Source organism: Brachyhypopomus gauderio, unplaced genomic scaffold (genome assembly GCF_052324685.1).
Source record: "Brachyhypopomus gauderio isolate BG-103 unplaced genomic scaffold, BGAUD_0.2 sc75, whole genome shotgun sequence".
NCBI classification, from domain to species: Eukaryota; Metazoa; Chordata; class Actinopteri; order Gymnotiformes; family Hypopomidae; genus Brachyhypopomus; species Brachyhypopomus gauderio.
In genome coordinates this window covers 96,561-121,581 of record NW_027506896.1, presented here as the reverse complement: position 1 = coordinate 121,581, position 25,021 = coordinate 96,561, and the positions used below count along the sequence as shown (strand labels likewise).

General features: G+C 45.5%; 1 protein-coding gene across 18 annotated transcripts in view; it reads left to right on the top strand.

Moving 5' to 3' along the window:
- Positions 1-24,761, top strand: part of kif1aa (kinesin family member 1Aa) — a 49,574-nt gene extending 24,813 nt beyond the window's left edge. For 5 of the 18 annotated variants that reach the window (XM_076990422.1, XM_076990418.1, XM_076990421.1 and 2 more), the window contains 27 exons: positions 14-162; positions 377-555; positions 797-934; positions 1,722-2,030; positions 4,438-4,556; positions 4,934-5,040; positions 5,268-5,403; positions 5,608-5,770; positions 6,212-6,302; positions 6,433-6,551; positions 6,710-6,765; positions 8,300-8,408; positions 8,695-8,761; positions 8,885-8,969; positions 9,060-9,169; positions 11,190-11,212; positions 15,292-15,406; positions 15,700-15,833; positions 16,278-16,339; positions 16,632-16,777; positions 19,236-19,433; positions 19,665-19,736; positions 19,836-19,960; positions 20,053-20,196; positions 20,637-20,829; positions 21,022-21,140; positions 21,394-24,761. In XM_076990422.1, coding sequence (XP_076846537.1) covers positions 14-162; positions 377-555; positions 797-934; positions 1,722-2,030; positions 4,438-4,556; positions 4,934-5,040; positions 5,268-5,403; positions 5,608-5,770; positions 6,212-6,302; positions 6,433-6,551; positions 6,710-6,765; positions 8,300-8,408; positions 8,695-8,761; positions 8,885-8,969; positions 9,060-9,169; positions 11,190-11,212; positions 15,292-15,406; positions 15,700-15,833; positions 16,278-16,339; positions 16,632-16,777; positions 19,236-19,433; positions 19,665-19,736; positions 19,836-19,960; positions 20,053-20,196; positions 20,637-20,829; positions 21,022-21,140; positions 21,394-21,436 — 3,311 coding nt within the window. In that variant the 3' untranslated portion in view covers positions 21,437-24,761. Of the gene's footprint in view, positions 1-13; positions 163-376; positions 556-796; positions 935-1,721; positions 2,031-4,437; positions 4,557-4,933; positions 5,041-5,267; positions 5,404-5,607; positions 5,771-6,211; positions 6,303-6,432; positions 6,552-6,709; positions 6,766-8,299; positions 8,409-8,694; positions 8,762-8,884; positions 9,170-11,189; positions 11,213-15,291; positions 15,407-15,699; positions 15,834-16,277; positions 16,340-16,631; positions 16,778-19,235; positions 19,434-19,664; positions 19,737-19,835; positions 19,961-20,052; positions 20,197-20,636; positions 20,830-21,021; positions 21,141-21,393 lie in introns of all 18 variants that reach the window. The other 13 variants (XM_076990427.1, XM_076990425.1, XM_076990430.1 and 10 more) reach the window with 8 other exon arrangements.
- Positions 24,762-25,021: the final 260 nt, after the last annotated feature.

The window sequence follows — 25,021 nt, the reverse complement described above, 5'->3', positions numbered from 1 at the left end:
TCATTACCCATAGTGCCATGGACAGAGAGGGAGATGGAGCTGGCGCTGTGGGCCTTCAGAAAATGGAGGAGTTACCAGTTTACCTCTCTCAGAGACCTTCTCTGGGGCAATGCCATCTTCCTCAAAGAGGCCAATGCCATTAGCGTGGAGCTTAAGAAGAAGGTAGGAACTTTTTTTCTACTTGCTGTAGGGATATCATGACAGCAGCATAAAAAGTAATTCACTGGTTTACTGGATATATGGCCACAGCAGAACAGACAGGCTTATGCCTGGTTGTGAATTTTCACTTCACAAGCCTACCAGCGTTAGGAACTATTAGTGTGACTTCATAAGGTGACAGGCAGGGTGTTAGTGTGGTTGTGCTTTGGCCTTCCAGGTGCAGTTCCAGTTCATCCTGCTGACAGACACCCTCTACTCCCCACTGCCCCCCGAGCTGCTGCCCTCGGAGGCGGCTAAAGACCGCGAGAGGAGTCCCTTCCCCCGTACCATCGTGGCGGTAGAGGTGCAGGACCGAAAGAACGGAGCCACACATTACTGGACCCTGGAGAAGCTCAGGTTCTCGTCTTGGTGTTATACGTGAAAGTAGTGAGGGACACGGCTGCCCTGGAGGACATTTTGAAAAAGCTTTAAAATAAAGAAAAGAGTTATACTAATGCAACATACAAAAGTTTTGTATAAGAAAAGTTCGGTATGATATTTGCTTTCAATTATTTTTCTGTGTGTCTATGCAAAGCCATGAGAGATGAGGAACTGTGTGTGAATAAATGCTAAAGTAGGCAATACCGCCCCCCTCCAGGCAGCGTTTGGACTTGATGCGAGAGATGTACGACCGGGCCGCAGAGGTACCCGGCAACGCGGTAGAGGACTGCGACAGCGTGCTGACAGGCGGTGACCCGTTCTATGATCGGTTCCCCTGGTTCCGCCTGGTCGGAAGGTGAGCTGGGGTGACATTGTCAGCTTGTGCTGCAAAGCGTTTCGCAGCCCTGGTTATGCTGCTCCGCACACCTCTGTTTGTTTTAGGTGTGTGTGTATGTGTGTGTGTTTGTGCGTGTGTGTACGGGAATTACATTTTTAGATGATATAATAGAGTACAAACCACTGCTATGTAAGTTGTAAGTATTGTCTGTAGTTTGTAGTTTGTAGTTTGAGCTGGAGGCTTGTTCTTCTGCGGCTGTCCTCGCTGTAATAGGTGTGTAAACACCACCAGTGATGTGACGTGGTCACAGTGGTCCTTAATTGCTGGGGTACCAGAGGATGCCTGTTTCATTGATAGAGACATCAACGGTCAGGCAATCTGAGAATCCAGTCCGAGAAAGATTCGGTGAAGTCTTCAGTCCTCTAGCTGTCCATCTCATCAGTGTGTACGTCTGCAAATGAGATCATATATCTCCCCTTGACAAATGAGATCATATATCTCCCCTTGTCAAATGAGATCATATATCTGCCCTTGACAAGCTGTTTATGGTCTTTTTTACTTCTTCACCGATTTTCCACAGGCTTAGACTCAAAGTTATGAACCCAAAGTATCTTCAGTAGACGTGTCATCAGTGTCTTCTTCAGTACTCTGTAGTGTCTTACTGAATTGTTTCATTTTATATACTGTGTGCTTGGTTAACCCTTTGGTTCTGAGCACATGCCAGTTAACTGACCAGCCGAGTCACGTGACCCAGTCCTAACGTGAGCAGAAACTAACTGGGTTCCCATGTCTTTGGCTGCACCAGCAACCCCCTATTCACCTCATGCCTTAGTGAACAAACACGTGACCGCACCGCCTCCCCCACCCCCTCCGAACCCACCACCACCTCTGACACCACTGAACTCGTCCAATCGCGGCTGCGAGGAGGGGTTGGGGCGGAGCCAGAGGACCTCGGTGACGCGCTCTCGTCGGACGACCTGTGCTCTGAGCTCGGGGACGAAGATGACGAAGATGTCGAAGATTATGAAGATGACGAGAGGGGGCTTTGTGGGAGCTCTCATGAGCCCGAAGACCCGTTTTATGATCGCACGCCTTTGTTCAGGGTGGTAGGAAGGTTGGTGTGGTTTCAGGAGCATGCTGGGAAAGGAAACTAGCTCTTTCACACTGAGACACAGGACCTCTGTCACACACACTCACCCCCACTGCACACACACACTACACATACAGAAGTGTACACCCATGGGCACATAGAAAAACGTACCCCAGACAACCTGTGTAGGCATTCAGAAGCTTGCACACACACACGCGGTATCAGGCACAGATGTACAACACAGGCACAGATTAACAAGGTCTTTTTTTGCAGTGTGTAAACGGAGGAGGGGAACACACAAACTGCTGCTCCGTTTGTGAGGCAGTTGGTTGGTAGCCTGTGCTGTAGATTCTGTAGCTTAAAGTGAAAATAAACTCAAATAAAGTTTAATACTTGAGTTCTAAATACATTCAGAGACAACATTGATTTTTACTGAAAAAAAAGGATTTTCACTGGTCAAATCAGCATCTGTCAAACCTGAAAAGTACATGGAGTCTGTAGCTACAGTACACCTCTAAATCTGTAGCCACACCTCTCAATCTGTAGCCACACCTCTAAATCTGTAGCCACACCTCTCAATCTGTAGCCACACCTGTGATTCCATGATAAAATAGTGAGTTTATTTTTGTATTGCATGTAAATGGGCCATAACCTTTCACTTATCAACTGATAAGTTTACGGCCCCACTTCTGTTTATTATTGCTCAGTTTATTATCATTGGAGGGAGGGAGGGAGGGAGGGGAATTCTAGAAGAGAAAAGATCTTCCACTTCAAAAGGCCGATCTGTCATGAAACATCATTGTGAGTGATCACCATTAGATCTATGATTGCTCTCCATGCTTAACGTATGGCTAATCTGTGTGATGGCTAGTGCTGATATACTCCTCCCACTACACCTGTCAATCACAATGCCCCGCCTGGCTTGATTTCTGACCTAAAGTCCAACTGGACTGAATGCACCACAGGTTAACCTGAACTGCATCACCTGGAACCCAACCGCTTTAGAATATTACCTGGACACACACGTAATGGCTGCTTGTTTCGTTTAACTCGGAAACAAACGTGTTCAGGTCTTCCTTTAAATGGCATGGCAGTGCGATGAATGAGATCATTGATCCCTGTAATACGGCAGAGCGCTGATTCAGGATGTCTCCAGTATCTCAGGATGAAAGAGCTGGGTTCTCCAACAGCGCCCTCTACAGGCATGCCTCAGCGTGTCTTTCATTTCATTTTATTGTGAGCTTTTGTGATAAGGAGACCTTGGTGGGTTAGTTAAGTGCCTCACACGGTTTGTTTTGGTTCAGTTGCACCCGGGCATCGTGTGACACACCTGTGACAGTTTGGCTTCTCATTGTTTATTGGGTGCCATGCTGCTTTGAGGTCTGGCAGTGTCTGTTCAAGCTACGTGCAGTGGTTTTGTTGTTTGTTTGTTTTTGTTTTTTTGCCTTGTTATTTTGGAATCGGTTTGGAGATCTCTTTGGTTACAGTTTTTGTACTGAGCATGCCTTCTGTGTACCTCATCAATCTTGTCTTTAGCTCTTTCCTTTGCTAACCACCCCTTTCCCCTTAAGTGTCTACCATCCATGGGATCATGGGAGATGTAGTTTTTGACATAACAGTCAATGGACAGATTGTGCTGGAGAAACATGAAATTGTACTATCTTGTAACTAGCATCAAGGAATGGGCTGAAATGAGGAAATACCAACCAGTTTTCAGCTTGTGTTCTTACTGAAACCTTCTTGAAGCTCAATGTCATCTTAAGTGTTAGTGCTAGACTCATGTAGGGTAGTCCTAAACCTGTCCTGGATTCTGGGTTGGTTTTCACAGTGCATCTAATGAATATGATTAATCCAGGTTGAGTTCTTGTGGGCTGGATCTTCATAAACAGTGAATAAATCAACACCACCAGTCTGAGATGCACTGTGAATAACAGCTCTTGTTCTTATCCTGAAAAAAAACTTACTTGCACCTCACACACACACACACACACACACACACACACACACACACATAAAGAGTTTAGTTTCATTCCTAGCTCATGCTCCTTAAAACCACCAAAGGTCTTTTAAAATAAATCATAAATATATATATATATATATATATATATATATATATATATATATATATATATATATATATATATATATATATATATATATATATATATATATCGCAAAAACATTAATAATAAATATAAATGCCTTTCCTGTAGACAGAAAATACTTCCTGTAGACAGGCAGACTGGTCACATTAAAGTGTTGAGTGAAACTTCCACCTGAGGGGCCGTCATCTCGATGGGGTCCTTGCTTGTTCACCTGCTTTGCGGCTCTGTGTCGTGTTTGTTCGTTATATGGAGGTGTCAGTCCTTTGGTTGCAAATAGCCTTTGTTGCTCATCTCCCCCTTCTCATGTTTGTCTTCTTCTCTTCCAGGGCCTTTGTGTATCTGAGCAACCTGCTGTACCCAGTGCCCTTGGTCCACCGGGTGTCCGTGGTCAGCGAGAAGGGCGAGGTGAAAGGATTCCTGAGAGTGGCCGTCCAGGCCATATCAGGTAAGATTGGGACCCTGAATCTGAAAAAATCTGATTAAAAAAGCAGCCCAGAGATGCTGATATACCTGTGAACAAGCTAAGAAGTTAGAGAAGTCTCTTTATTCAAAATGACACTATTTATTTGTTAGATGCTTTGTTTATTTGCTTATTTTTACTAATTGATGAGATATTGACAGGATTGTTCTAGAAAAGCTTTTTTTTTTTTCATTTGAATCTTTCAAATTCAACTTTCAGAGCAAATGTGAGTTGTACAAGTGTTGGGGGTGCTGGCGAGAGGGCGGAGGAGACCGGGGTAGGAGGGTGTGTGTGTGTGTGGGCTCGGGTGGCTGTGTCTGAAGGGTACGTTGTGTGTGACTTCATGAGGAAGTGAAGTGAAGGCGCTCTGGTTTTTCCTCCAGCCGATGAGGAGGCTCCTGATTATGGCTCCGGAGTGAGGCAGTCTGGAACCGCCAAGATCTCCTTTGAGGATCAGCAGTTTGAAAAGGTATAAAATAATAACTGTAATAGGTAATAGGTTCTCTTGAAGCTCCTCCGAGGCTCCACGTTTTTGAAGTTTTTCTGCTCCAAACATTCATGAACCAAGAATGATCCTGCAGCAGTAATTAAAGCAGACGATCATGTACCTGGCTAGACGTCTGCTGATGACCTGGCTCAGGTGTGTTGCCAGAATGACATTCAGACGTCTGACTAAAAACTCAGCCTCTCCCTCAGTTCCAGGCGGAGTCGTGCCCTGTGGGCCTGTCACGCACAGGACAGTCCCAGGAGGAGCTGCGTATCGTAGAGGGCGAGGGGCAGAGCGCAGAGATGCTGCCGTCAGCAGATGAAGTGAATAATAACACCTGTGCAGGTAACACATGAAGGCAGCATAGTGTTTAGAGCAGGTAAAAAGGCTGAATGAAATCATGTTCATCATGTATTTTGTGGTGTATTTAAAAAATTTACTTTCTAAATATTTTAGGATTACATTGCCTTCTGTCAAGCCATTTCTTATCTGTTTGTTTGTCTATAACAATTAACTTATTCTCATTTCGATCTGTTGATATTTCTTCAGCTGACCCAGAAGATCTGGACAGCCCAGTGAAATCAGGTGTGGATGGTGTTCTGGATGGAACTCTGGACCACCTGAAGATGGGAGAACTGTTCACATTCAGAGTGACTGTGCTGCAGGCGTCCAACATCTCTGCGGAGTACGCAGACATCTTCTGCCAGTTTAAGTGAGTATCTAAATTAATGCCGAACCTTACAGTAGTTACTAACTAGTCATTCGTCATTGTAATGGTACTTGTTGTCAACAAAACCTTTAGTGATTCACAGTTATAAAGACTCAACTATTTATATTTGAACATTTTATCATTGAAGTAAATTGGAGTTTACAAAAAAGAAGGTCTAGGTGAGTGTCCTGTGCTCCGTGATCAACAAGTAAATCGGGTGGCTTCACTGCACTAGCTCCTTCTCTCGGCATGTGCATTATGTTGGGTATGCACAAAGAAAAGATGACAAAACTAAGCCTGCTTGTCTTTGGAGAGACACTGAGGTTCTGGATGAAGGTTCGGATGGAGGACAGTGGGATCGTGCGGTGGCTCCTTCAGCTCTTGTGACGGCTCTCGAACACCTTTCCGCAGCTTCTGGATTCAGTTTCGTTTTCTGCTTTCCAGCTTCATCCACCGGCACGATGAGGCGTTTTCCACAGAGCCGCTGAAGAACACGGGCCGAGGTCCGCCTCTGGGCTTCTACCATGTTCAGAACGTAAGACACGTCTAACCGAGGCCTTACACTGCAGCCTTGCACATCACACGTCACAGACGCGCCTAACCGAGGCCTTACACTGCAGCCTTGCACATCACACGTCACAGTCATTATTTCTCTGCTTATCCAGATCGCTGTGGAGGTTACCAAGTCCTTTGTGGAGTACATAAAGACCCAACCTATCGTGTTTGAGGTATTTGGGCACTACCAGAAGCAGCCGTTTCCGGCCCTGTGCAAGGACCTTATCAGGTAGGCGTCATCATGACGTTCAGCCTCGGTCGCTATCTACGCCAGTGTGTTTGTGTAGTACCCTGCAGCGCTCTGGAAAAAATTCTGTCTCTTCTCTCTCTATCTCACCATTTCTGGAAGTAATACTGTCTCGTCTCTGTCTGTCTCTCCATTGGCAGCCCGCTGCGTCCATGCAGGAGACAGTTCCCGAGGGTCATGCCTCTGTCCAAACCAGGTGAGGGCAGGGACACGGTCCACAGCCGTCTGAATGAAGTCCCGTTAATGATCATGTCCTTTGGATCTCTATGCCAGACTTGCACTGTATGTGACAGTTTCTCCCACAGCCCAGTAAAACGGAGCCTCGTATTTCGTTAAACATGTTCTGCGTGTGTGGCTATTGCCTTATGTCACATTGTGTTTACACTGTGATCTTAATGTTTAATTAGTTAACAGCTTTGTTCGTTATTTTGTTGCTTGGTGTGTCACTTGCTGGGCTCCGTGTCACCTCCGTTTTGTATCACTGGGGTGGGAGTGTAGCTGACGACACCACAGAAGCCCCGTCAGATCGGGAGAAGGCCATGGAGCTGATTCGCTACCTGGTGCCAGACGTCTTCAACGGGGCAGTGGTGGACTCTCTGTCGGGGCACGCCCTCAATGTAGCGGGCATGGCTGCTTCTTTCCTCCTTGATGGGGAGGGGCCCGGCAAACTGACGGCCCCGCCCCTGTCTATCTGTTCAGTAATTAAAGCACAGAAGCCCGGTTTGTAATGGTCACCTGTGGACAAGGTCTGAGGAAGTCCTAGATGCAAAGGCTCTCATCCAATCGAACGCAGATGCAATTGGTTGAAGACCAAATGAAAACGGACAAAGAAATATAGGCGTGAAGCTCATCAGGCTTTTCTTAAGTCAACAGCCTTGACCGTGATGTGGCAGTGTTAACCAGACTGCCTGACAGAGCGACGTAGTCAATATACAAAGACCCTAAAAATCCATGATTCAACTCATCTTCCCGGCAACTTCTGCATTGATGGATGGGTGTTTGGTTGTTAGGACTTCCCTCTGGCCTGTGGATAGTGTGTGGGTGTTGTGCTCTCTCTCACTACCTCAGTCCCTCCCTCTCCCAATGGCATTGGTCAGACTGTTCGACCCTCTCCTGGTGAACCAACCAGTGACTGGTTCTCTACTGAATCTGCGCTGCATGGGTTGTTGTGTGTTCTTTCACATCTCGTAAGAGTCTGGTTGGTTCAATAGTCCCTTAACATTTGCAATTATTACTGGTTTTCAGATATTATGGTTTATAAATTTACTTGCATTGAATTATTATAGTTCAGGCAGTTTGATACAGGACACAGTATTTCTCAGTAGTTCAGTCCTTCAATCAGATCTGTGCACACTACATGGTTTTATTCAGCACAGGTCAAGCAAGCAGGATGAACATATGAAGATTGAATATTTGGGGAAATGAAACCCTGCTAATGTGGAGGGACCTGTTCATTCATTCAGAACCCAGATGTGCTTTTCCTCTGGATCCCTGGTCCAAACCTCTTTGCGTCTCCCATCTTTAACTCTAATGCTTTTCCTTTTCTCCTTTTATATTTATTCTCCTTTTTCTGTCATCCTTTAAAACTGAAATTCATCTTTTCCAGCTTTAGTGAATAGAGACTCCTTTACAGTTCACAGACCACCATGAATCTCTCAAACTCTCCCCCCTCTCCCTCCCTCTCTCTCTTTCTCTCTCTCTCTCTCTCTCTCTCTCTCTCTCTCTCTCAGTACCAGCTACCAAGCTGACAACCCTCGCCCGACCCACTGCGGGGCCCTGCCACTGTAAATATGACCTGATGGTGCTGTTTGAGATCTGTGAGCTGGAATCCAATGGGGAGTAAGTCAACAGGGTCACACTCAGCCTTTACAAACCCTATCAACCTTATGAAGGTTATGAACCAAACATATGAAGATTATGATGATGCAGTGTGTAAGTCAAACAGCCACTGATCAGAACAGACAGAGGGTCTGCACAACAGAGGCCTGTTTGAAAATGAATAATTACCACACAGAGTTTTGCATCCAAGCTCTCATCCAAGTTTAAGCAGGCTCGTTTGTGTGTGTGTGTGTGTGTGTGTGTGTGTGTGTGTGTGTGTGTGTGTGTGTGTGTTTAACGCTCATAGCTACATCCCTGCAGCAGTGGACCACAGAGGTGGAATGCCCTGTCATGGCACCTTCCTCTTACATCAGGTCTGCTCTTGTCCGAATCACACACACACCCCAATGCATACACACAGACATGTACATGCAGTGTCTGAAAGTAGTCTGTCCAAGCAGGACTCAGCTGCCGTGTTAACATCTTGTGTGTCACAGGGAATTCAAAGGCGAGTGACAGTGACCATAGTGCATGAGTCCGGGGGGGACATCAAGTGGAAGGAGGTGCGTGAGCTTGTTGTAGGTGAGTCAGACCCCTTCATTAGTCGGGTTCAAACCAGGTCGCATGCTGAAACGTGGGCCTGGAGGTCTAACGCTGCTGTTTGTGTTCCAGGCCGCATCCGGAACACACCTGAAGCAGACGAGTCCATCATCGACCCCAACATCCTGTCCCTCAACATCCTGTCGGCGGGATATGTTCACCCCGCCCCAGATGACAGGCAGGTTTCAGAAATCAAAGACTGAAACAGTCAAGTTATTTACTAAACAAAACCGATCAATTTTCAGTTCAGCCAGCAGACGGCGATGGGAAAGGGAACAAAGTGTGAAGATAGTTTTCTGTCTGTAAAGTGGACAGTCCGTAGTAGTACGCGGTGATGAATGCTCACTCTGGATTTCATCTCACTGCTCAGAACATCACAGCCTTCAAGCACACTGTCTTATTGTACTGTGCCCAGGTTCAGTTGTTCTCCACGCAGCTAGACTCTTTCTGCTATGGTTCTCAGTATCCTGACCCCTGTTCTCAGGAGCCAATTAGAGCTTTCAAAGCAATGAGTAAACACCTTCCACAGCCCTGTTTGCTCGGCCTTGACCTCTGACCTCAGATCAGGAGCCAAAACCCTGGCAAACAGTCTGCCGCAAAACTTTAAAGCGATGTCTTTAGAAGTACCGCCTGTGTTTGCCAGAGAGAAACGATGGGGTCCAGAGGCCCAATAAAGGCCAATAAAGGTTCCATACAGGCCCCATAAATGCGCCATACAGGCCCCATAAAGGCGCCATACAGGCCCCATAAAGGTTCCATACAGGCCCCATAAAGGCGTGGTTCTGGGGTAGCACTGGGGCAGAACTGGGGCAGCTCTGAGGCAGCCCAGCTAGTCAAGAACAGGAGTGCTGGTCCCCACCCCCCCCACACACACACACACATACACATACACACACACCACAGAGGATGTAAGCATTTCCAGGCAGATGCTTATCGCATCTCAATGCAACCAACACGCTCTCTGTACGTTCACCCTTGCAGAAGTGCTCGTGACGCTCCGTGTCACGTTACAGAAACGCTGCTACACCCGTTGCATTGTAGTGCCCGCTAGGTCCTGGTGCATGATGGGATGCTTTGGATGCACTAGCTGCACCTGCTTGACTGACACACTCACCTTTGCACACCTGCTTCCACTTTTTGTTTTAACCCTTCAAATATTAAAATCCCATAATGTGGTTCTATCAGTCTAGACGAAGGAGGTCACACATTTAATGTAAAACTCATACGAGTGCCAACAGCAACCCAAACATTCATCCAGTCTCATGTAAGAATGAGTTTTCTCTCCAGTGGATTTACATGGTGACGTGCTGAAGGTTCTCTAGTCCACCTCCTGCCTGTGTGTTCATCCTTCACTACTCCATTCCCCCATTAACTCTGTCCATCCTGTTTCATGCACCCTGCATCACTCACACTCTGCTGATCACTCTGCTGGTCACTCTCTGATCACTCTCTGATCACTCCAAAGAGAACAGGATCTCTATCAACAACCATCGCAAGGTCATGGCCTGCATGCAACACTTGAAATATTCTTGTTTCAAGACTAAAGTTCACATCTCACGCAGACACAAAACCACTAACAACTTACTAATCCAGTTTCATCTCACTGCTCCATACTGTGCTGCTGTTTCTGCTGCCTGTCGTACCTCCTAGCAGGAAGTGACGTGGCCTAATCTGTGCAGGGCAGCTTTCACTGTACAGTCACATCCAGTCGTGCCCCTTTACTTTCACACACATCAACCATGCATAGTGTCACTTCCACCAACCCCTAATGTCTTTACTAGTGCTCTTTTACTAAAAACCCTGAACACAAGTGCCATCGCTCACCCTCCAGTGACAGTTTAAACATATCATCCTTATTATTTTGAATCTCTCGGTTCCTTTATCCTCCAGCTGTGACCTCCTCTCTTATGGTGTAACCACAGCAACCACAGAGCATTCTCCTCGCATCCAGTACAGTTTCATACCTCGGACTCATTTCTCTCCGTGAGAGGGACTGGGCCCGTGCAGAGGTCTAGCCGTTTGGGCTCGTACTGTACTGTGACTCATAGCGGCTGCACTGATTTGAATTGGGACGTCCACTCTGTCAGTATTCATATAGCCGGCATGACCTCTGTAAGCAGCCCATGTCACTAGCACCATGGAGGACAATGACGTTGTGCTCAGCCCCACTAACTGAATTTTGTTTTGTGTTTTTGCAGACAGTTTCTTGATTCGGACATGCCTAGGTATATTATTATCCAATCTTTACCCTCTCATTCTCTCCAACACACGTTACGTTAGTTTATTCAGTATTTATTCTGTATATTTCCATGTGTAGATGTTATAGTTCTCTGGCCATCCATCTTTTAAATGTCTGCTGTTCTTTTCCTGTATGTCTTGGCATTCCTGTTTGACCCCGCCCACTCCCACCTTCCTCTGCCTGTTTCCCTCCTCTTCCTCCATGCCCTCCCTATTCCTGTCCCGGCCGTGAGGGAGGTGTCCGCTTTGGTTCCTGCGGAAATGTTTCGGTGTGTGTGGCTTCTGTGTGCGCGCGTGTGTGTGTGCTGTGTGTGAGGTGTCTGCGGATGGCATGGCTTGGCTTTGTATGGCCTGACTGCATCATTACAGGAGGTGTGGTAGAGAGCGCCCTAAACACATTATAGATTATATTGTTAATGAGTTAAAAGACTGTACTGTCAACACTGGGCCGATTAAACCAGTGTAGACCTCTGTCATTTGACCTGGGAAGCTGAAATGTTTAGACCACACACACACACACACACACACACACTGGACCCCAGTTTTAAAACCTGCTTTTTAGCGATCTGAGCCATTTAATGATGAGTCACAATTTCTTCACACACCCACACAGGCTCTCACTCCATCTGCTTAAAAACAGATATGTTTTTTCATGTTTGGCATAAAACACATTTAGATCACATCGTGATTGGGAAATTATGATTTAATTAAAGCCGTCCCCCCCAGTGAGATACATTCCCACCACAAATGTCAGAGCAGCGTTGTAAACCACTGTCACTGCTACGTGGAGCAGCATCGCAGGTTCGGGCCCCACACACTGCAGCATGCACCACATTTGTGGATGGAGGAACTCCCAGCTGAGACTTTTCACTGATCACAAACAGGCTGTCATGTCAGCTCTCCTTCACTCCCCTTGGTTCCAGCTGATTCCACATATGCCAATGAAGTTCTTCTCACGAGCAAGGTCAGGACTTGTGTGTAGAGTAAACCAATTTTCTTGCAAACTTTTTGCAGGACCACTAGAGGGCAGTGCTGTTCTGTTTTGCAATAGGAGTTGCCGACCAGCCTCATATTATGCCTTCCACCACCTGCATATTGTAGGAATTTTTTTTTCCATTCTTTGTACCTTTGTGCTGGTGGCTATGATCAGTCACTCTGTCCATATTTCAGCTTTACTGAAAAGCCCCAAAATATCCTCATCCTTTCCAGACCATAGAAGGCATGAACCATGCTAGCAAATTCAACACAGCATTATGCAAATGAAAAAAACAACCACTTCAGTTTCTTTGAGTTGATGCCCATAAGAGGGTGAGAGTGTTGAGCCTTGGTGGGGCTGCACTCAAGCAGGTGCTAAAACAGGCTGTGTAACTTTCACCATAACAGGCTTTATAACAAGCACCATAACAGGCTCCATAACAAACACAGTGAAGGCTCTATAACAAACACTGTAACAGGCTCCGTAACAAACACCATAACAGGCTCTATAACAAACACTGTAACAGGCTCCATAACAAACACCGTAACAGGTTCCATAACAAACACCATAACAGGCTCCATAACAAAAACAGTGACAGGCTCTATAACAAACACTATAACAGGCTCCATAACAAACACAGTGACAGGCTCTATAACAAACACTGTAACAGGCTCCATAACAAACACCATAACAGGCTCCATAACAAACACAGTGACAGGCTCTATAACAAACACCGTAACAGGCTCCATAACAAACACCATTACAGGCTCCATAACAAACACCGTGACAGGCTCCATAACAAACACCGTGACAGGTTCCATAACAAACACCGTAACAGGCTCTATAAAAAACATCGTAACAGGCTCTATAACAAACATCGTAACAGGCTCCATAACAAACATCATGACAGGCTCCATAACAAACATTGTAACAGGCTTCCAAACAAACATTGTAACAGGCTCCCAAACAAACATTGTAACAGGCTCCATAACAAACACCGTAACAGGCTCCATAACAAACATTGTAACAGGTTCCCAACAGGCTCCATAATAAACATCGTAACAGGCTCCCAAACAAACATCGTAACAGGCTCCCAACAAGCTCCATAACAAACACCATAACAGGCTCCATAACAAACATCGTAACAGGTTCCATAACAAACACCATAACAGGCTCCATAACAAACATCGTAACAGGCTCTATAATGGCATCATAACATGCTCCATAATAAACCATAATGGCACAGTAAATGGGACCATAACAGGCTTGGTGACAGGCCCCTACAGGCACTCTAGTGAACACGACTGTCCTCACACACTTACACACACGAGTGACTCGAGGAAGGCAGTGTCCGAGCCCCAACACATTGTCACGCGCTCCCAGCTGCCCGGCACCCGGGGCGGGGCAGAAAGCCGACCAGAGTGTGTGAAGTTGTTCCTACCGATTGCCCCCGAGAGGTTCATTAAGAGCAGCCTAGCAGGCAGACGCCAGCAGAGTGCTGTGAGCTAAAGCCCGCACCCATAACCTCAGGGGCAGGGCTGTCACGCTACCTCACGCCTCTGCTCACTGAAGTCTCAGATCTCAGTTAGAAGCATGGACGGAAACAGAACAGGAAACACAGTCACTTTGTATGTGCTGCCAGAACCATGACACAGATGAGAGTGAAGAGGAGGAGGAGGAAGAAGATGAGGAGGAAAACTCAGTAAATCTTGTCGGGGGGGGGGGGGGGGTGTGGAGTTTGAATGTGTGAAAGGGATGTTTCTTATTTTCACAGGCTCTAGGTTTGTCTTTGTGAATGTGTGTGCAAATATTCACACCTGCAGGTGTGTGTGTGTGTGTGTGTGTGTGTGTGTGTGTGTGTGTGTGTGTGTGTGTGTGTGTGTGTGTGTGTGTGTGTGTCCTCTGGGTCCACTCTGTCTCTCTGGAGCCCCCCCCAATCCTGACAAATGCTCCTCTGACGCTCTCCAAAATGGCCTCGCTCCTCACGTCTTGTGTCTGGCTGCTCCCCCCAGTTCTCTCCCACGCGTAGGGCCCGGTGTCCATGCACCCAGTGCCTGAGCACACAGACGGCCGTCCCGAGCACTCCAGCCTAGCTCCAGACGCTCAGGGAGCCGCGCGAAGATGTAAAGTTCCCCGGGCAGCGAGCCAGACGTAGAAGCAAACTCGGCCAGCGTGATTATCAGTGATGTTGTCAGGGCAGGAAGGGTGGGATACAGATTAGCTTAAAAGCGATTTTTATGGAATGATGATCATTTAGGGTAGATCTCAGATTCACACAGCAGTAGATTTCCTGAGTCAGTGATTGGTTGGAGGGTCTGGGTTGTCATCAGTGGCCATTGGGATTGTAACAATTGCTAGGAAGAGAGGCACTAATGGAGTTATTTACTGTGCTGGGAGTCATGGAGGAATGTTTATTCCCATGGGGTTTGCGGAATGAGGCTTTCTGTGTTATCCTCTCTTACCTGTGATCATAAGGTTCATTCTGTCCCCGTCACACAAAGCATTTCCCTGGAACTGATACTAGGTGTAACCCCTCCTCTCTCTCCCAGCCCTCCTTCGTCCAAGCTTTTGTCATCGCTTCCATGATGAGTTTGCCATTCTTCATGCTAACGGTGCTGGTGTTCATTTGAAAGGAAACTTGTGTGTTTAGTGTTTTAATTATTATTGTTGTTGTTGTTGTTGTTTTCATTTTGGCATGCTGTTTTTGTATCTTTAATTCCCTATGAAGCCAGTATTCTGCTTTTAAACATTCATAATGCTTTAAGGCTGGTGCACTGGTTCTGTGATTGTTCTGTTATCAGTTAGTGGCCATGGTAATATTCTGTAAATTGTGCTTAATGCCACTGTTCCACTGATAGTGCCATGTTAGTGTAACAATATTATCATGAAATATCACCAAGTTTAATATATTTTAATGTTTGGAATATGTAAAAAAAACCTTTTAAAGTTGCTGTCATTTTAAATGACATTTTTTTAATCACGTCCTCTGATGTAATCAGATGCAATCAGTGTGTGGGACATTTTAGTTGCTCATGTTCTCTGATATTAATGTGCGGGACATTTTATTTGCTCATGTTCTCTGATGTGCAGGACATTCTATCGCTTGGAGGCCGCCTGGGATTCGTCCATGCACAACTCTCTCCTGCTGAACCGAGTGACACCATACGGAGAGAAAATCTACATGACCCTGTCTGCTTACCTGGAGGTATGGATGGACACGCCCACTGTATGGCTGGACATGCCCCCTGTAAGGCTGGACACGCCCACTGCCATGCCCAGAGATTCCTCACACCTGGCTTGGTTGGCAACATCTATATCAGAGCTTTACAAGCTCAACCTGGGGTCTGAGTTAAAAAGCTGCTTACATTTACATTTACATTTACGGCATTTAGCAGACGCTCTTATCCAGAGCGACTTACAAAAGTGCTAAGTGTTTAGTCAGAATATGCATCTCTATCTGCTTAGCCCTGGACTAACGCGGCCTTCTCCTGTGCTCAGATGGAGAGCTGCACACAGCCCACAGTTATCACCAAAGACTTCTGCATGCTGTTCCACTCCCGCGATGCTAAGCTATCTGCATCACGCTCCATCAGGAATCTCTTCAGCAGTGGCAGCCTGAGACCGTCCGAAGGGTAAACACTTCTCGCACACCTCACACACCTCACACAACTCCTAGCTCACAAATATTCACACACCTCACCTCACACACCTCATAGTTTACAAATATTCACACACCTCACCTCACACACCTCATAGCTCACAAATATTCATACACCTCACACACCTCATAGCTCACAAATATTCACACACCTCACACACTTCACACCTCACACACCTCACACCTCACAGAGTTGTAAAGCACTTTGGAGCAAGGGCTCAAAAAAGTGCAATATAAATAAATGTACATTTACATTTACACACTTCACAAACCTCAGGGCTCACACACCTCATCAACATCACCTCACTGTGTCGGTCCACATAAACAGCTCATAAGCTGCAGGACAACCTGCTCGGCTAGTGTATGAACAAAGCAGTGCCTTTCTGACCTGTTTATCTGTGTTGACTGTGTGACGTAGAAACCGAGTGACAGGACTGTATGAGCTGAGCCTGTGCCACTGGGCGGACGCTGCTAGCCCTGGTAAACACCCACCCTCTTCTTTCTGCACACTGTCTGGAGCTGAAAACTCACTTTTGCTAAATGGACTTTAAAGCCCCATGCTGTCATTTTATCACATCCATGGACACTGTATTTGTATGTTTATATATATATCGGTTTCCTTATCTTAAGCCTGCTTGTTTTTCTACATTTCCCTTTCCAGAATGAAAGTACAAATACAATTTTTTTTCTAGCCATGAACTGGGGAAGAGTGCATGATGCTGGTGTGTCTGGCGATGTGAAGTGTCCCTGCAGATATCTGCTCTGTCCGCAGGGATGCAGAGGAGAAGGCGGCGGGTGCTGGACACATCGGTGGCGTACGTGCGTGGGGAGGAGAACCTGGCTGGGTGGAGGCCCCGCAGTGACAGTCTCATCCTGGACCACCAGTGGGAGCTGGACAAGCTCAGTCTCCTGCAGGAGGTACGACACGCCCACCAGCGTTCAAACGTGGGTCTCACGGGTGCGTTCACACGTGAGTCTCACAGGTGCGTTCACACGTGAGTCTCACAGGTGCGTTCACACGTGGGTCTCACAGGTGCGTTCACACGTGGGTCTCACGGGTGCGTTCACACGTGGGTCTCACGGGTGCGTTCACACGTGGGTCTCACGGGTGCTTTCACACGTGGGTCTCACGGGTGCTTTCACACGTGGGTCTCACGGGTGCTTTCACACGTGGGTCTCACGGGTGCGTTCACACGTGGGTCTCACGGGTGCGTTCACACGTGGGTCTCACGGGTGCGTTCACACGTGGGTCTCACGGGTGCGTTCACACGTGGGTCTCACGGGTGCGTTCACACGTGGGTCTCACGGGTGCGTTCACACGTGGGTCTCACAGGTGCGTTCACACGTGAGGCTGTGCCAGGAAACATGCCTGCTAGGCAGAAGCCGCCTGACCAATTATCATAGAGTTAAGCCCGCCCACTAAGAGGGAAGATATGATTGGTCAATTTTACTGTCATTTGAAACTGGTATTGCGCTGAATTATAACTGCCTGGCCCTCTGTAAATGAACAGCGGGACCACCAATCACCACCATTCTGCGGAAGCATCACAGTCCTGATAGGGGGAGACACAGGCTTCCACTCCCCTCACCTTCCAACACAGATTGAATAGACACTGTTGAATAATTTTTTTGCTTATATTTTTGTAATTGTTTAGATGTCGATTGTCAAACTGTAAGTAGATACAATAAAATTGGATAAATTATATTATATATATTTATGTTTTAAGAATATTTTAGGCCCTCTAAGAGGGCGTTGAGGGCCCTGACGGTTCCCTACTGAGATATTGAGATATATATATATATATATATATATATATATATATATATATATATATATATATATATATATATATATATATATATATATATATATATATATTAATTATCATATTGACTTAATATGCGACCTGCCCATGGTGTACCCTGCCTTCGCCCGGAGATGTTGGGATTGGCTCCAGCCCCCCCGGGATTAAGCGGTTCAGATAATGGATGGATGGATGGATGGACTTAATATGCAAACAAAGCACTTCTGAAATCGGCAATTTCAATGACACAGTGGCCAGCAATTTCCACCCAGGACCATCATAGAGGCCAAATTGCGTTTAAATACGAATGTTCTTCATTCATGTTATTCATTTATTGCTAAGTGGGATGAGAAGCAGGACCTAATGCTATTTACACCGGGGACAAGGCAGAGGAGCGAACATTTACCACTACATTTACCAGATCGTACATTTACCACTACATTTACCAGATCGTACATTTACCACTACATTTACCAGATCGTACATTTACCACTACATTTACCAGATCGTACATTTACCACTACATTTACCAGAGCGTACATTTACCACTACATTTACCAGATCGTACATTTACCACTACATTTACCACATCGTACATTTACCACTACATTTACCAGAGCGTACATTTACCACTACATTTACCAGATCGTACATTTACCACTACATTTACCACATCGTACATTTACCACTACATTTACCAGATCGTACATTTACCACTACATTTACCAGATCGTACATTTACCACTACATTTACCAGATCGTACATTTACCACTACATTTACCAGATCGTACATTTACCACTACATTTACCAGATCGTACATTTACCACTACATTTACCAGAGCGTACATTTACCACTACATTTACCAGATCGTACATTTACCACTACATTTACCAGATCGTACATTTACCACTACATTTACCAGATCGTACATTTACCACTACATTTACCAGATCGTATATTTACCACTACATTTACCAGATTGTACATTCACCACTACATTTACCAGATCGTACATTCACCACTACATTTACCAGATCGTAAATTTCCCAGTGGATTTAATTGGGTTAGTAATGGTTTCAATCGTTTTCATATTTTGTGGTAAAACAAAGTTACTGCCATTCGCTACAGATTGCATTGAACACTGTCAGAGCCACAAGCTCTTGTGAAAAATAGGTAGATAGATAGGCCTATTAAGTTCGCGTCAACCCTGTGTAGTTAACGGTGACATAAAATAGGACATAACAGCCATTTTCATGCCTGTTCATGTGCAGCTAGGCGTGAGACTTTACCCTTGACCCCAGCCCTTTACTCTTGACCCCAGCTCTTTAACCTTGACCCCAGCACTTTACCCTTGACCTCAGCCCTTTACCCTTTCCTTTCCTGGTCCCCAGCTCACAAGTAAGCCCTAATGTCACTCAGCTTGTTAATTTTGATCTGTCCTAGATAACTGACGTGATACGTGTATTGATTGTTGAATTTGATCACTTGGTTTAAAAAGCAGGCCTGTGTTTAAGGTGGAGCTTTAAAGGTGGAACTTTTAAGGTGGAGCGTTTGCTTTCTTCTCGTAGGTGGAGAAGACCAGACACTACCTCCTCCTGAGAGAGAAGCTGGAGTCCACCCTGCTGCTGGGCCAGGAGGCGCCGTCGTCCTGCGGGAGTGAAGACCTGACCGAGTCCTCCTCCCCCTCAGCCCATGTGGCTCGAGGCCACAGCCCCGAGCCCAGAGCTGACACCCCGAGCCAAAGGCAGCGTGAACTGGCCGCCAAGGTGAGTCAGTGCCGTTACCAGAAGCACACCAGGGAGGGAACCTTCCACATACACACAGGACATTTCTTGTAAACTGAAATGCAGTGAATCATTAGTGTAATGAATCATCATTTTAATACTATGGACCTTAACTTTGACATTTCCCACTTCAGCCCAGTTTTCCATGATTGGACATATTTGTCAAATGAGCCATAATTCAAACCGTCTCCTTTAACTCCTCATTACTTGCAGTGTTTGCGTCTGCTCACACACACCTTCAACAGAGACTACAGCCATGTGTGTGTGAGCGCCAGCGAGAGCAAGGTGAGGCGCATGCACACACACACACACACACACACACACACACACACATACTCTCTCTTCCACTGGTTAATGGGCTGGTATTTCTGCTGTGTCTTCTAGCTAAGTGAGATGTCTGTAACTCTCATGAAAGACTCCACCTCAGGATCAACTCTCAACACCCTCACGCCCTCCTCCACCTGCCCCTCACTGGTGGAGGGGCGCTACGGCAGTAACACTGATCTCAGGTCAGTTTTGCTATAGCACTCACCATACAACAATAACAAGATGCTGCACATACAGTCTCTCTAAAGGACCAACCCAAACGTGTGTGTTGCAGACCCCCAACGCCCCGTTCCAGAGCTGTCAGCCCTAACCCAGACTCTGTTCCTGAGGGAGAGGCCAAGAAGTCCCCAGTGGGGGCCCCGGAGGCTCGGCCAAAGGCCCGCGCCTTCATCCCTGACATCCAGGAGATCCGAGTCAGGTAAAGGTCCAGGCATAGCACTGCAGTTGAGGATGTCTCAAAGGAAAAAAAAAACTTTTGGCAAAAGCTCATCAGCAGATGTCCCTAAAGAAAAATGTCCCAAATGAACTAACCTAAAGAAAAATATTTTAGAGTAGAATGACATCATATATAATGAAAAACAGCATTCCTTGCTCATGCTATACAAAAGACTAATGTTTTAATTTGTCTTAAGATTCTGCAGTGCTCGCCTTAAAACCAGAAATAAATCCACAGTCCCGCCATGCTTGGTTAGTCACGCCTGTAGTTAGTCATTAGCTCCACCCTGCAGACTCCAGGAAGCAGCTGTCTCTAACCTGAGACCTCCACCCGTCTCTAACCTGAGACCTCCACCCGTCTCTAACCTGACACCTCCACTCGTCTCTATCCTCCACTCCCCTCACCCCCCCTTCTCTCCCCAGCCCCATTGTGTCTAAGAAGGGCTACCTGCACTTCCTGGAGCCCCACACCAACGGCTGGGTGAAGCGCTATGTGGTGGTGCGACGGCCCTACGTCTACATCTACAACTCGGACCGAGAGCCAGTGGAGAGAGCCATCCTCAACCTGTCGTCCGCCCAAGTGGAGTACAGTGAGGACCAGCAAGCCATGCTGAAGGTGAGCTCAGCCTGGGCTCCTGCATGCTCTCGTAGTTCTGATATATATAATATACACACCAGGTGATGAAAAGCAATAGATGTTCCATTATTACGAAGTTTATTTTCTTTGTTAATCTCCCAGTGTTAATCTCCCAGTGTTAATCTCAGGGTGGTGTGCTTGCCTAAATGATTTGGCCCCTCTTCATTCCAGACTCCCTACACATTTGCGGTGTGCACAGAGCATCGGGGTGTCCTGCTGCAAGCCAGCAACGACAAGGAGATGCACGACTGGCTGTATGCGTTTAACCCCCTCCTTGCCGGATCCATCAGGTACTCCAGATGCAACAAAGAAATTGTCTGATCTTCCATCCTATTCTCCTTCCTACACATGGATTGAATATGCATTTGTAAAATTGTGGACATTGGTACCATATGAATTGTTTGCTTTGACACCGTCTCATACATTTATGTTGTTTCAACTAAAACTAACACATAAAGTTAGCACAAAAAACATGAATGTGTTCATCTCTGTGTTCGGGTCTAGTGCTGTCATTAATGTCCTATTCCTGGTTTCTTTTCACAGGTCTAAACTGTCCAGAAGAAGAACAGCTCAAATGAGGCTTTGACACGTCCACTCGCCCACCTCACTGCAGTCTGTGAAGACCACAAGACTCAGAAACGCTACAGACTGATCCTTGTAAATAGAGCTCGCGAGAGAGTCACCACTTCCTGTGTTGAGTCCAGCCTCTGTCCCTCGTCCTCTGTCCCTCGTCCTCTTGTCTCTCGTCCCCCTCCAGCTGCCGTGTGACCCCTCGCTGGCCCCGGCTAGCATTACGCACCTGTGTACTAAAGTCTCCCACTGTTGTGCATCTGCAGATCCCGAGCTCCGAGCCTTCTGGGAAAAGCTAAGGCCATTACTGATTTGGTGTTCAGATCGCAAACTGGGATTAGAAGCATTTGCCTAGCATTAATGTAGACAGACAGGGCAACACCTGGAAGAAAGTTCAAAGGTAATGGGGGGAAAAAATGTGATGATAGTTGTCATGAGCTGTCATGGTGACTTCTCTGAAGCTGTGTATTCATGTGAAACTTGACTAAGCTGAGTTGTAACGTACCTACCCATCAGGCTGTGCTGCATCTAAAGTTTGGGGGGGGGGGATCACTGTTGTATGGCCTTAACGTTTTATTCTTCATAGGTCTGCAGGATTAGAGCACTGAAACTGGTCAACAGTGAGATCAGTTTCCTCTTCAACTGATCGAACTGCTGAGCACCAGGCACGACTCATCGAGCAGAGCCAGCCCAGCCCAGCATTTACACAACACGCCCTGCGGCAGATTTTGGACAGTGTAGTGCTCGCAAATATTTATGTAACTTTATGATATTTCCCATTTAAAAAAAAGACCTTGAAATGCTTAAATATTTCAAAATAAGTTAGACCGAGCAAGAAATATATGGGAAGAAAACAATGAATGGGGGTTTGCTCATCGCCCTGAAGAAACAGAGTTCAAATACGAGTGGTTGTTTGAGCTGCTCTGGCCAGTTGGTTGAGTCATGCTTGAGTCTTATCTGAGCGGCATCATAATGCAGTCTCTAGAATTAATTTATCTCTTAATGATCTTGTCTCTGGTTGATTTACTTTGAAATTTATATTAAAATCTTGTCAAGTTAGATATTTATTTAACATGCATTTATTTATGTTATTGTGTATTTATTGACAAAACATTTTAAGGACATTTAGTGCAATTTCTGGCATATGGCACTTTCATTATGTGGTGTACTAACCGCCTACTTCTGTGTTTTGCTATTCTCTCATCATGTAACATTTTAATGGCTTAAGAGATGAGTTTAGGAGATGAGTTGATGCAGAGAAGGCTGCTAATCCTTGTAGATTACTTGAATTTTAAATTTATTTTAAGTAGCTTAAATCAAACAAAGGGTCTTTTGTGGGATGAGTTGTCCAAAAGAGGGGATCATAACACATTTCAAATGAAAAACAAAATTCTGTACAATCTTCAATATTACGGTATAAACGTGTAGTACTGTGTAAAAGATCACAGAGTTTAGAACAGAGATGTGATCTAGTGCCTCTTGTTTTGAGCATATCTGCATTTCACCTGTTGCTTTCTAACATTACCTGTCTTCATTCTGATTTGCTGATTTATCAGTGCGAATCTCCCTGTTTCAGACAAGGTGTGTTTAGCCATGAAGCTGAGCCACTCACCAAGCACACAGGCATATCTACAAACGTTCATCTGATTGTAAATTGAGTTTACATGCACTTAATAAGCATCTTCTAGCAGATGGACTGATATTTCCCTACTTGACACACGCTGTGTTCCTGAGGTAAATCTAGATCCTCAACACAACCTCGTTCTCCTAAACACCCTGTTCAAAACACCAGAATCCCACCCCCAAACCCCAGTTTTGATACTGTAAAATACTGCTGTGGCACTTGGAGACTGTGAGTTTAGAGGCTGCACTATGTGTTTCAATGGCACTCAAAATTTCAAGGTCTCATTATTGGTATGTGTGTGATGTAACTGTTGGCTTAATGTTTTGCGAGGTGTGTAAGCCCAACGGCTTATGTCTGTGTTGTTACTGAAGCACCACTGTTTGTGTAAGAGTAAAAATCTGTATCCATATTGCATTGCTGACAATGCTGGTTAACACTAGCTTTGTTGTGGCCAAGTTCAATTTTCAAGGAATGCTATACACCACTGATTTGTGCGACTGTGGTTGGTCAAACTTGCAGGCATTTTCATGAAATTTCATTTAATTTAAAATCCTGAACCTTTTTCTTTTTACCTTGTTTATTGAATGTCTGCTTGTGCAGCTTTTGTTTGTATGTGGTATTCACATATAGACAGACTGCTGTGCTGGTGTGAGCCGAACAGTCACTAAACCTGAGCACGGCTGTCCCTGTTGGTTATAGCCTAGCCAGGTGGCTCGTGATGTGGCATGAAGTGATCAGAGGGTTTTGTTAGCCCCGCCCCTTATTGAGTGACATAGCGTTGATTGACGGCTAAGCCAGCCTACAGCACAAGCTAACTCAGGCACAGGTGTTGAGAGATTTCTTTTTTTTTGCTAAGGAGAGTTGTGTATTGAAGTAAACGGCAATTCTTGAATGTTCTCACAAAAATTCATGAGACTTCTCCATTAGGCGCTTTTACATAAAATACATCATGTTTAGTTATGCATCCTTGACCAATCCTTCCAACCTCTGTGGTTGGATTTCAAAGCAGTGACCTGACAGGGCTACATATGAAATTGTGCTCCACACAGTTCAGTATGGAAAGGCATTGTTTACAGTGAACATTGTCTGATTATGTGATGTCCTCCTTAACGGATGGAAAGATTTTGAAGCCATCTAAATATCCAAACATCTGTGTTCCAGATTTTGCTTGTTGGTCCTCTGATGCATTTGTCTAGCTTTAAATTAGTAAAACAGCTGCGACATATATCTAAAATGATGATGAAAAATCTAAGTGATTCCTTTTGCGGTGCATAAGTGTATGCAAGAGTCGTCTTTGTGCACCTTTTCAGAATGTTGCTGAGTGTTGGATTTTTTTTTTTTTACTTTTTGATTGTAGTCTTTTAACAAGGACTGAGCATCCCAATATCATTCTCAGTCCATGATAAAAATAATTCATCAGGATCAAGATAAAGAACAAAGTATCTGTACATCACCAATTTACTTGTGTTCCATTTTCACTGTATGCACAAATTCCATTCACTAGTGTTTTTCTACATTTTATTCTTAGTTTTACTTTGCATTGTATATAAACAAGATTGCTGTGAATGGTGTGATATGCAGCTGTAACCCGCTGGTACCATCTTAAATGGTCAGTAGCTCAGTGTCTATTTTGGGTGATGGAGTTATGAGTCAAAATATTAGTGTAGCCTTCACCTTAACACATTGTCTAATATAAAATAAACGTGGATCTTATGCAACCCAATTAAAGGTGTAAATGTGTTTTTTTACTGTGGGATGTGGGAAATCTAGGACAGAAAAGCCAAAGATGTTAATCGAAAGTCAGTAGCGACCAAGAATGATGCACCGGCAGGTCCATCGATGTAGATCTGCACTATAGAATAAGGATTTTACCAGTAATCTACTTTACTAAGCTCTGGAACATAACTGCTAAGACAAAGGCCAAATGTCTTCTTCTAAAAGCTGAAACAGCTTCTATGACAAAGGTAATTATGTTTT